Source organism: Halichoerus grypus, chromosome 13 (genome assembly GCF_964656455.1).
Source record: "Halichoerus grypus chromosome 13, mHalGry1.hap1.1, whole genome shotgun sequence".
Classification (NCBI taxonomy): Eukaryota; Metazoa; Chordata; class Mammalia; order Carnivora; family Phocidae; genus Halichoerus; species Halichoerus grypus.
This window is the reverse complement of record NC_135724.1, coordinates 25,166,169-25,178,629: the sequence shown is the minus strand read 5'-3', so window position 1 is coordinate 25,178,629 and position 12,461 is coordinate 25,166,169. Positions and strand designations below refer to the sequence as shown.

Below are 12,461 nucleotides of genomic sequence, written 5' to 3'. Positions count from 1 at the left end.
GGCCCCTTGAATCAGTGTACATATCACACTGTCTTGTAATTATTTATTACATAGGTGTCATCATACACCATTCTTTGCAGGTAGGGCCTGTGACTTTTCTACTTCTGCGTCTTCAGTGTCTGGCCAGGCCTAGGCCTATGGATAGGTCTCAAAAGAAGATTGTCCAGTGTAGGAGCTAAAGGACCTGAGACATGGCAGGTTTGGGGAGAGATCAGTCATAAAGACAGGGAATACTACCAGGAATCTAACCAGGAGGTCCTAACACACATGGAAAATAGTGCACATATCACGTGCCTACAGTTCAGTGGGTTTTCACAAGCTGAACACATTTTTGTAACCAGCACCCAGATCAAGAAACAGAACATTACCAGCCCCCACCCCGTACCCCCTCTGGGGTCCCCTTCCAGGTACTATCTGAATTCTGTCTCCACAGGTTAGTTTGCCTGTTCTTGAACTTTATATAAATCGAATCATAGAATTGGCACTTTTTTGTGTCTGGGTTCTTTTGTTCTACTTTGTGTTTGGGGGAATTGACTTATGCTATTGTATGTTGTTTTAATTTGTTCATTCTCCCGGCTGGGTAAAATTCCAGTATGTGAATTATACCACAGTTTATGTGTCTGGTCAACTGCTGGTAAGCATTTAGGTGGTTTCCAGTGTGGATGTGTTATGCAGAGTCCTGCTCTGCACCTCTGTGCTTCATACTGTTAGTGAACATTTGTGCACGTTTCAGTTGTGTTTGTACCTGGGCGTGACTTCTGGGTCATAAGGCATGCACACGCCCAGGTGTACTGGAGGTGGAAGTGTTGTTTGTAAAGAGTGTGATGATGAAAGTGGCCTGTAGGGGTAACGAGGGATGGATGACATCAGGAGTGAAGGCACGTTGCTGGAGAACTTGGGGAGATCATCAGCCAAAGGGCAGAGAAGCCAAATTATAGAAACCGGATGGAATAAAGTGCTTTCTGTCTACGGGATGTATCATGTAGGAAATATTGGGGGACAAAGACTGGAGCGGGTTGACTTAGAGAAGTTAATCACTGGTGTAGCCTTGGTCAATGGGGGCTTCTCAGTGCTGCCTGATTTTGTGAAGTGGGGGCTTAACTCCAGAGGAAGCCAGCCCCTCCACACGGACCTGCCACCATGTCTGGCTTTGCAGAGCCTCTGTGCCTGGGAAGAAGCCACTGCTATCAGGCTGCAGCTCAATAGCGTGGCAGCTTTGAGGACAGAGCCATGGGCTGGGGGCAGCAGAGACCCAGGCTATTTCTGTACTGACCGCACAGGTATCAGATACCATCGAAGGGGGGGCCTGTGCCTGGGGGGATGCCAGGGGTCCTTGTGACTCTTACTGGGGGCACCAGCCAGGGTGCTCACTCCAGTGGCTCTCTCCAGCCCACAGGCTGCCCAGAATGACCACCCAAGGGGGGAGACCTCTGCAGCCCTCTCTGGGAATGGGCCTTTGCCCACTTCTTCTCGGTGTCCTGACCTAGCAAATAATGCCACCCTTCTCATCCCCTGTTTCTTCCAGAATGGCAGCAAAGACAACTCTCTGGACATGCTGGGCACGGATATCTGGGCTGCCAACACCTTTGATTCCTTCAGGTAAGCTCCTCTTCCTCTTGTCTGTGCCATATGCCTCTGGCTGGGATGCCAGCTTCTTGTCCTTATAGAAGCCCCGTGGGGTCTTTAGAGGTTGAGTAAATGGTGAGTGTTCACTGATCAGGAAGTGGAGAGAAACAAAGAGAGGGTGAAGTAGAAAGGATGAGACTGCTGAGGAAGGAGGTCAGAGAGAGAGAGAGAGAAGGAGATGGAAGGAAGGAAAATGAGGGGAGAGCATCCAAAGGAAAGAGAGAAAGAGAAGGAAGAGGAGGCTGAGAGAGGGTTAAGGGGAAAGAGAAGACATTCTAACAGTCCAACTACAGGGAAGAGGGAGAGAAGGCAGAGGAGTGGACTGGTGGTTGGAAGAGCAAAGGACAATGGCACGTGGCAGACACTGGGCAACCTATGTTAGAGCCAGGGACAGATGGCTGTGACCGCAGATTCCCCCCCCCCCCCCCCCCCGCCGCTCCCGGGGTCATAGGCATTGGGGGCGATGGCTGCAGGGAGGTCTGGAGGAAAGAAGGGTTGTCAGTGGTTCAGATTCTAGAAGGTTCCTGATGGGCCAGGTTGGAAGAACAGGTACTGGCCGGGGTTTCCTCAGTATGTGGGGATGGTGCCCCTGAAAGGTTTGCTAATGGGTACCTACCATATGTTCACTCCCCTGGGGAGTGATAGCTTCGGACTATGGATGGCAGCGGCCCTTTAGCTCTACTCTGCCCCTGGCTTGGAGCTGGCCGACACTGGGCATGCTCCAGGCACACCCCTGGCTCAGACTCAGAACAGGAGCACCATGGTCTCCTGGGACTGGGGCTGGTGGCAGCCGGCGTCCTGCCGTGCGGACTTGCCTTATCTACCTCAGAGCTGCCTTGCCGCCATTTTGAGCTGCTATCAGAAGCTTCAGGTTTTTGGCCTCCTTTTTCTCCAGCCTTCCTCAAATGTAGGTGTGAAAGCAAACTCTGAAGTGTTTTAGGGGACCGCTGTAGGGTAAGCATCAGACCGACACTTGTGTTTTATAGGCCCGCATTATTGCCCAGCGGCGCGGAGGCGAGGTGGGGGCTTCGCACGCAGCTTCCGGCCCCTTTGTCTGTGAGCACAGAGCTGACGCCACAGCCTCCATTCCGAGGGACGGGGCTCTGTCCACCCTGCCCTTGGCTGGTGGGGGCCCTCCCCGTCCGGCCCACCTCTTTGTGAGGACGCTCCCTGTGTCCACTTGTCTGGTCCCCATCAGTAACTGGGCTGGTCGCCCCCTTACCTCACTTCCTCCCCTTTTCTCGGCCTCTAGTGGTGCCACCTGGGACCTGCAGCCTGAAAAGCTGGACTTCACCCAGTTCCACCGGAAGCTGAGACACACGCCCAAGCAGCCCCTGCCACATATCGACCGGGAAGGGTAAGGAGTGACCAGGGGCTCTTACATGGGGGTGGGTGGGGTTGCAGCCGTCCTGGGGTCGAGAGGGGCCTTTCTCTGGGCAGGCAGGCATCTCTGCTGAACTGGGGACACATAGGTGGCTGATGTCCAGAGAGGCTCTCCACCTAGAACTGCAGGCTCACTGGCCTCTCTCCAGAATCCCTCCACGCTTCCCTGCTCAGCCCCCTCCATCCGCAGCCCCTGCTCCTCTTCATGACCGCCACGGCTCTGCTTGTCAGCCATCGAGTGCAGTGGGTCTCACATTTGATCAGGACCCCTGGGAGACTTGTCAAAACAGCCAGAACATCCTGAACTCCCATTCAGAAGTTCGGGGTTGGGGCCTGAGAATGTGCATTCCTAACAAGTTCCCAAGGGATGCTGGTGCTGCTGGTCCAGGGACCCCACTTTGAGAACCACTGGTGTAGTGTTTGATTTTAACACCGGGTTGTCTCATCCTCTGCTTTCTTCGTGTATCAGTGTTGCCTTCTTCTCTTAATGATGTGTCCGGGCCTGGGCTGACCTCAGGACAGCAATGTGACTGACACAGGGGAATGAGACAGATGGGGGTTTTTTCCCTTTCTTTTTAAAATGATTGTTATTAACTTAGAATTCACATAACAATGCATTAACCATTTTGAAGTGTTCAATTTAGTTTCGTTGTGTATTTTCATAATATGGGGTAGCTACCACCTCCCTGTAGTTCCAAAACATTTTCAACGCCCCAGAATAGAATCAGATCCACTAAGCAGTTACACCCCAGCCCCTTCTTATACCTGGCAACCACCCGTGTGCTTTCTGTTTCTGTGAATTTACCTCTTCCAGATATTTATAGAAATGGGATCATATGTGGTCTTTGGGCTCTGGCTTCTTTCACTCAGCATATTTTTGAGGTTCATCCACATTGTAGCATCTATCAGCACTTCATCCCTTTTTGTGGCTGCATAATATTCCATCACATGGCTCTATCCCTGTTTGTTTATCCATTCATCTGCTAATGGGCGTTTGGGTTCTTTCCATGCTCTGGCTATTGTGAATGATTCTGCGATGAACATTCGTGTACAAGTATTTGTTTCAGTCCCTGTTTTCAATTCTTTGGGGTATGAGCCTGGGGATGAAATTGCTGAGTCACGCAGTCTAATTCTGAAACCAGTTCTGAAGTGTGTGTGGTTTTTTCCCCAACACCACCAAGCAGTTTTCTGGTATCAGCTGAGTATCCTGCGATCTGGCTCAATTCTGACACCATCTACCTGGAAAAAAGTGTCAGACTCCACAGGTTGAGAATTCAGTCCTACGCGTTGTCCCCTCCCCGCATTGCAGATGCCAGTCAAAAGGCCAGGCTGTCATCTGTGCTTCAGATCTCTGGCTCTAGATTGGGGGTTCCAGCGACCCCCTCCCTGGCTTCTATTGATTTGCTGGGGGGGGGGGTGGTGCACGGGAGTTGGGAAAACACTGTACTCACTAAATACTGGTTTATATAAAAGGATGTAACTCAGAAACAGCCAGATGGAAGAGAGGCATAGGACGAGGGATGGGGAAAGGTGCCGAGCTTCATGCCCTGTCCAGAGTGCCACTCTCCCGGAATCTCCCCGTGCTCTCCACCCCGGCGCTCTCTAAAGCCTCTCCTTTTGGGCTTTTGTGGAGGCTTCATTACACAGGCGTGATTGATCGAATCATTGGCCATTGGCGATTGATTCCAACTTCAGCCCCTCTCCCCTCCCTGGAGGTCAGAGTCAGGACTGAAAGTTCTAACCCTCCCTTCATATAGTTGGGTCCCCTGTCAAGTAGCCCCCTCCCTTAGGTTCCCTAGGTGTTTTTGCAAAAGTTGCCTCATTAACATAACAAAAGACACCTTGATCTCTGTCTTGGCTTAAGAAATTCCAAGGATTTTAGTTCTGTACCAGGACTGGGGACACAGACCAAATATATCTTATATAAATCACAATACCACACATGGTAATTCCATGTTTTAAGTTTTTGAGGAAATGGCCAAACGATTTTCCATGAAGACTGAATATTTTGCATTCCCACCAGCAATGTTCAGGGTTGCTGATTTTTCCACATCTTAGCCAACACTGGTTGTTCTCCTTTTTTTTTTTTTTTTATTATGCGATGGCTTTTACTTTTCCTTCCAATCCCTTCCTGTCCACTCCCGCCTCCCGTCACTGCAGATCTAAACATAACTGGTATTATTGGTTATATTAAACATAACTGCCTCTCACCTGCTCCCTACCCCACCCAGTGGGCACCCCCTCTCTGGCCACCCTGGTCTCACCGGTGTCATGAACAACAATCTAGGGAGGGAGATGCTCTTGTCCCTATTTCAGAGATGAGAGAAATGCAGCTCAGAGAGGCAGACTAACTTGCCCAAGTGGAAGAGCCATGATTTAAGGCCTTCTGACGCCATCCAGTGCCCAGGTCACCATAACAGAGTATCTGTGAATCAGCTTAACCCCCTTAAAATTTCATGCAAAATCACGTGCTTGTATAAATTTTTCTGGGGAGAGACCCATCACTTGCCTCATACTCTCCCAGGAGACCCCAGCCTCTCACCACGGCTCCTTTTTCCATCATCCTGCCTGTGTGGGTTCCATCAGAGCTCCCAAGAGCATTTTTTGCTTGGGTAGAGAGGGGAGATGGCCTTCAGCATGGAGGCACCCTATTAGAATGGGATAGAGCAGAGGCGAGACCAGGCCTCCCCAGGTTCCTGGGGGATCGTGGGTGTAGCATCCAGTGGCCACCTTGTGGGTGAGGCAGGAACTGTGTCACCCTTAGAGTCCAGCCATACTGGGGGCGGACTCCACGTGCCCAGCCACTGCAGCATCCCTCCGAAGCAGGGTACCAAGGTTGGTTGCCAAGGCTTCCCGCAGCCCATGTTTCCATGGAGGGACAGAAATCAGAGAAGGCTGTTGCCTTGGAAACCCTGTTGGCAGCAGTGACTCAGCTGGGTGGTAGCAACCTTCTGCCCTCCGAACCTGCAGTCCCTCCAGGGAGTTCCGAACCCCAGGCAGGACGGTCTAGGGGGACAGCAGCTCTCCCTGCACGCAGTCCCCTGCCGCCCCCAGGGGCTGCCGAGGCGCCTGTGCTGAGCTAAGCTGGTGTGTAGCGTGTGCTTAGAGCTCGGGGCAGCTGGGAGTCCAGAGGTGGGGGGTAGCGTACGTGATCTGGGGGTGAGGGTGTCAGCCATTCCAGTCAGCCAGCGGTCCCCAGCTTCCACACCTCCCGCTGCCATGGTGCACATGAAATGCAGATGCAAGCCATTGGTACCTTCACCAGCCAGCCTGTAGTTAAAAGGTAGCTGGATGTTTCCAGACCTTTCTCCGCCTCCTTACCTGCATGCAGCCCAGGGCATCAGGAGGCTGGGGTGGGGGCAGCGGGAGCAAGAACTCTCCTCTTTTCCCTCGTGCCCTTCACACCCTCCTTACACCCCTCCCACCCCAGCTCCACCTCCCAGAACCTGAGCTGTCCTTCCAGCCCCGGCCCTCTAGCACCATCTTGCCCCTTTACCCACCCCCACCCCCGCCCCACTCCCCTGGCAGGAAGGCTGACATCCCAGCTGGCAACATACTTGGGCTTAGCTCCAGGCCATTGCCTTGCTGCCCTCTGCCCAGGACATTCTCCCGAGTTCTCTGCTTGGCCAGCTCATGACCCACCTCCCTCCCTCTGCCCCAGACCATTCTGGATGCCTCTGGACGGTCTGGGCAGCATTCCTGTCGGTTCCTGGGCTGCCCTCGGTTGCCCTGAGAGGCCCAGTCTATGCATTGTTTACACTGGGGCCCAGCCTGAGCTGGAGCCCACACAGAAACACTTGTTGAACGGGGGCATAGCTCACGTCCTCTGCCCTCTTCCACCCAAGCCTTGCTGGGATATGCAGCCACCCCGGCTCCGCCTTCTGTAAGGCTTCCCTGACGCTTATCACATGCTGCCCCCTACTGGTGGTAAGGCTCACTGCCCTGTCAGATGAGTTTAGGATTTGTTTCCCAAGAGCTGTTGAGTTGTGGAGGGCAGGAACTACACCGGATTTATTTTCCATGACTCCAAGGGAGGTTAACAAGGCCAAAAACACAAGAGATGCTCGGCAAATATTGAACAAATAAATGCTCTGAAATTTGAGAGTTGCATTAATTCTGCAGCTGGAAAATGCCGCAGCCATCACACCAGGCAGCCCTCACCATGCCTGGGTCCCTAATAATAACAATGAGAGCAGTGGTCACTAATCCGTCCTGGGCACCGTTCCCAGTGCTCACCTCGTATTATTTAAAACTCACCAAACCTAGGGAGGCAGGAGCATTATTCACGTCGACAAATTGCGGGAGCCCAGAGGCGCAGAGAAATGAGTAACTTTCGTGGGCTGAGGTCGGCTCCAGGGTCTAGGCTCTTAATCAGTCTCCGTGCTGGTGCTCTCTTCCCCGGCAGCAGCCACAGCAAAACAGGGGTGCCCGGGTGGCTCAGTTGTTAAGTGTCTGCCTTCGGTTCAGGTCATGATCCAGGGTCCTGGGATCGAGCCCTGCATCGGGCTCCCTGCTCAGTGGGAAGCCTGCTTCTCCCTCTCCCACTCCCCCTGCTTGTGTTCCCTCTCTCGCTGTGTCTCTCTGTCAAATAAATAAAATCTTTTTTAAAAAACAGTAGCAAAACAGTAATAGTAGGAGTACTAGTAAGATAGTTGTAAACAGTATTAGTACTAGGAGTGTTAGCCCTAGTGGCACCATATTATTTATCTTATTATAACTTGATGTGATTATTACCCGTATTTACCATAATAATATGTTTACCGTTAAATAGGGTATGTAAATATGGTTGTATATATGGGGGTGTGTGCGTGTGCGAGCGCGCTTGTGCGCGCCGGGCATGATTGTAAGCACTTAGATACATTAACTGGTTTAATCCTCCTACCACCTTAGTTAGACACTACTAATGATCCCCATTTTACAAATGGGGAAACTGAGGTCCGGAGAGGTTACGTGACTTGCATAGGGTCCCCCAGTTAGTAAGGGATGCAGCTGGAGTTCCAGCCTGGCAGTCGGGTCCGAGTCTGCACCTTCAATACACAGAAGACATGGGTGTTTGATAGCGAATCGAGGCCAGTGTCTGTGCCCTGATGGTAGGCCTGCCCACGGAGGGCATGAAGACAAAGCATCAGCATCTGAGTGGGCTCGCTGGACGGGCTGAGAGGCAGGCCAAGGAAGGAGCAATCCCTGTTGCTGGCCTGTGTGACCTCAAGAAAGTTGTTTGGTCTTTCTGTTCATTCATTGTCCCTTTGGTATAATGGGGGAGATGATGGGCTTTTGCTGGAACTGTGATAGGTTTTGGGGTATTCATCGGCAGGGAGCTTAGCGTCTTTGCCTGGAAGGATCCAGGGGAGCTCTGGTACCTCTGTTACCCTCCCTGGGGGTTGGATGTCACATTAGTGCTCCCTGCCCCGGGACTGGTCCCAGCACCCCCACCTGCACAAAGTCCTTCGTTCCCGAGGCAGGGCCTGTGTTGCCAGGCCTGAGGAAGGAAGGCATGCTTCTCCAGAGCTGTTTCCTCTGGGTGGGACAGACTGATCCTGCAGGCCTTGAGGAGGCAAGGCCAGGTGTCTGCTCTTCCTGCTTGCCGGGCCGGGATAGGATGCGTGAACATGCCGACTTTTCAGTGCCTTTCTGTCTTTTCTGGTCCAGGTGTGGAAAAGGGAAGCTAGAAGATGGGGATGGCATCAACCTGAATGACATCGAGAAGGTCCTCCCAGCCTGGCAGGTAGGTGCAGGAACAGTCTCCAACCCCCCCAGCCAGGTCCTGATCCTCAGCCTGGCCAGAGCCTACCTGCTCTTTTGGCCCCTTGCTCTGGCAGTGGTAGACGGGCAGGGGTGGGCGCCTGCCGAGGCCCAGGGTGTCCCATGGTGATGCGTGTGGCAGCACGCTCTTGGCTATGCTATAAGCATCGGTGGCAGGCCTGACATCCCCCAGAGATGAAATGAGGCCATGCTCTGGCAACTCGGCGCACTTGGAAATTTTTTGTCCCTTGACCTGAAATCTCTGCAGGTGAGGCGTCCTGCAGTGTGTTCCAGTGGGACTGGTGGGGCTGCTGGCATTTCCAGCGTGGTCAGGGCTATTTTTAGGCTTTTGAAAAGTGGAGTTGTCCTGCCAGCCTCCAGGTGTCCGCTGTGCTTGCTGATTTTATCACCATTTGGGCTCCTTTCCCTGAATTGAGCCAGGCTCCGGGACAATAGGATCCACTCAGCAAAGAGAAAGCAGATCTGAGTCTTTAGACGCTTCTGGTGCAGAAATAGTAGGAATCTGCGTCCGGGTACGGGGTTGGGACCTGCCACAAGGGAGTGCGAGCCAGTCTCCTAGGTGACTGAGCCTGCTCTGCCCCTGACCTGCCACCACACTCACCACGTCACCCTTTCCTTCTCTTCTGAATCTCATGCCACTTCACCTGCACCCATTCTCTTCCTGCTGCTTTTGTGCTTGTCCCATTTTGTGGGTTCAGTGTTCATGCCTTGGGCCCATTAATGAGAGACAATCAAATGTACAGTCAAGGTCTCAGCAATCTGAAGAGGATGTGCCTTGAGCTGGTTTTTCTTTGTTTCTTCTACTCGGCATTTATTGAGCTTCTTGGATCTGTAAGTTTATGGTTTTCATCAAATTTGGAAAAATTTCAGCTACCACCTCCTCCCACCACTGGGATTCCAATGATATGTCTGCTGTGATTCTTCATATTTTCCCATGGCTCACCAAACTCTGCTTAATTTTTTTTTAAGTCTTTCTTCTCTGTGTGCTTCATTTTGGATAGTTTCCATTGCTATGTCTTCAGGTTCACTAGTCTTTTCTTGCAAAGCCTAACCTACCATTAATACTGTCCAGTATATTGTTCATTTTGGATGTTGTATTATTCGTGTCTAGAGGTTCACTTTGGATCTTTTTTCTCTCTCTTCCATTTCTCTCTTCTTCATGCCCATGCTTTCCCCAATCTTCTTGAGCATAAGAAATATATTTATAATAACTGTTTTAAGGTTCTTCTCTACTAATTCTGTCATCCATGTCATTTCAGTGTCTGTTTCTATTCATTGATTTTTCTCCTGGATATAGGTCATATTTTTCTCTGTGTGCCTGGTGATTTTAGATTAGATGCCAGGTATTAGGAATTTTACATTGTTGGGTGCTGGATTATTGTTGGTATTCATTTAAACATTTGGGGCATTGTTCTGGAGCACAGTTAAGTTACTTCCGAAGAGTTTGATCTTTTCAAGGCTTGCTTTTAAAGCCTTGTTAGGTGGAAGGCCTTTAGTCTGGGATATATCTTACTCTACTACTGAGTCAGTACCCTCTGAGATTGCTTCCAAATGGGAGTGTTTCTACCTCATCCACTGGAAACATAGACTATTTCTAGCCCTGTGTGATCTCAGGGGATTGTTCTGTCTATTCCTTTCGGGAAGCCTTCTACTGGCTCTGGAAGTTTCCCCAAGCTGCAGATTTCTTGATTTCTCTTCTCTGGTGCTCTGCCTTGCAAACTCTAGTTGCCTCAGACTCCCTGAATTTTGAACTCTTTCCCCATAACTCATTGAGACCACTTGGCTCTGTGTAGACTACTCCCCCTGTGTTGTAGACTGCAAATTCTCTTCCAGGTACCAGACTGGGGCACACGTAGGGCTCACCTCATTACAAAGGGAAATATGTGACCTTATGGTGGAGAAACCTGCCAGAGTCTAATCTGACCATATGATGGAGGTTAAGGTCATTAGCGACAGGACGGGTAGCCACCACGTGCTGTCTGGTGTGCAGCACAGAGAAACCCAACATCCTTTCTGAGGGGTTTCCTGCTAAGAAAGCACAGCTTGAGTCTGGTCACGAGGAAACAAATGTAAGGACCATTCCCTAAAATAGCTTGCATATGAAAGACAGGAAAAGACTGAGGAATCTTCCAGGTTGGAGGGGCCTAAAGAGGCAGACTGAATGCCACGTGTGTTCTTTGCTGAGATCCTGGACCAGAAGACTATCGGACAGTTGGAGAATGTGAATGGGAATCTGTGGGGCAAGGGGAGAGCAGTGTTGCCTGGGTGTTGGTGTCCTGACTTGAAGGGCTATATGATGGCTATAGAGACAAGTGTCCTTGTTTTTCAGAAATACACAGTAGAGGATTTGAGGGATATGGGGCTTCCTGTCTGCAGCCTGTCCTCAAATGTTTAGAGAAACAAAAAATAATGGGTATGTAGATACACAGATGGAATGAAGAGCAAATGGTGAGCTTTAACAGTCAGGGGATCTGAGTGAGGAGCATAGGAAAGTTCTTTGTATTGTCCTTACAACTTTCCTGTAAGTTTGAGAGAAAAAAGAACCAGTATCCTCAGCCATGGTGTGTAGGTCAATGGCATGGAGTATCAGTGCATGAAACATCCTCTGGGTTGGATCTGTATTAAATTATCACCGCGAATATAAAGCTAGCTTTGGTGCAAACAATAAAAGGATAAAGTACTCAGAAATTACTATTTTATTGCTCCATTCCTAAATGCCTACAGCATTCACTGTTGATAGAAAAAATTATTTGAGAGACACAGATCCAGGTGAGGATCCAGATTCCCCCTGCCCTAGGTGAGGTGTTGACCCTTCGGTGGCCTTTGAGCCAGAAGCCTGGGACATCCTGGCCAGGAAGCTGACAGGTCTGACCTCTTTCTCCTATTTGGCGCCTGTCTCCTAGCTCCCAGGGGAGCAGAGCCGAGTGGAGGGCCTTTCATTTCTGCTCAAAGGGCAGGAATAGCTGGGCCCCTGGCTAGGAGGGAGGCAGCAGAGCTCAGGGGTTAAGGGCTTGGTGTCTGGACCCCAGACATGGACTTTATGGAATCCTGGCCCTGCCACTGACTAAGCAAGGAATCAGGCTAATTATTTATTGTCACTCTGCCTCAGTTTCCTCCTGTGTAAAATGAAGGTAATGGCAATCTCTACTTCATAGGGGTGTTGGCGAAGATTGAGTACTGAGTTCATGTGAAGCATTGAGAACAATGCCTGGTGCGTAGCAGGTGCTCCCTCCCTCTGATGGTGGACTCCCATAGCCTGGTTAGGAGGTGGGAGAGGGAGCAGTTCCCTGTACCCCACCCTGTGCACTTTTCCTAAGTGACCTCCCAGGCAGTGCAGAAAGATTGCACTAGAAGTCAGGAGAATCAAGCTGTAGACTTCTGCCCCAGAAGTGCTGTGTGACCTCCCCTCCCTGGGCCTCAGTTTACTCATTAGTAAAATGACTCAGTTGGACTAAATCACAGGTTTGCAAACTGAAGCTCCTGGGTTTTTCAGAGGTGCTTTGGGGGTGCTACTAGGGGTGGGGAGTAGGGAGGCTGGAGAAGCAGGCTCAGGGGCCCCTACTTGGGCTCACCCAGAACTGCTCCCCTGGTGTCTCTAAACCAGTCTACTGTGAATTATTTCATTTGAGGAAATGGTTCTACTACTAAACAAATGGTGAAAATCATCAGGCCAAGGCCCCCCTCAGGTT

General features: G+C 51.0%; 1 protein-coding gene across 13 annotated transcripts in view; it reads left to right on the top strand.

The window, feature by feature from the left end:
• The window catches only part of CTIF (cap binding complex dependent translation initiation factor), a 286,624-nt gene that overhangs the window by 106,948 nt on the left and 167,215 nt on the right, over positions 1-12,461 (top strand). For all 13 annotated transcript variants that reach the window (XM_036078182.2, XM_078060363.1, XM_036078186.2 and 10 more), the window contains 3 exons: positions 1,526-1,599; positions 2,879-2,983; positions 8,659-8,734. In XM_036078182.2, the coding sequence (XP_035934075.1) occupies positions 1,526-1,599; positions 2,879-2,983; positions 8,659-8,734 (255 nt within the window). The remainder of the gene's footprint in view (positions 1-1,525; positions 1,600-2,878; positions 2,984-8,658; positions 8,735-12,461) is intronic.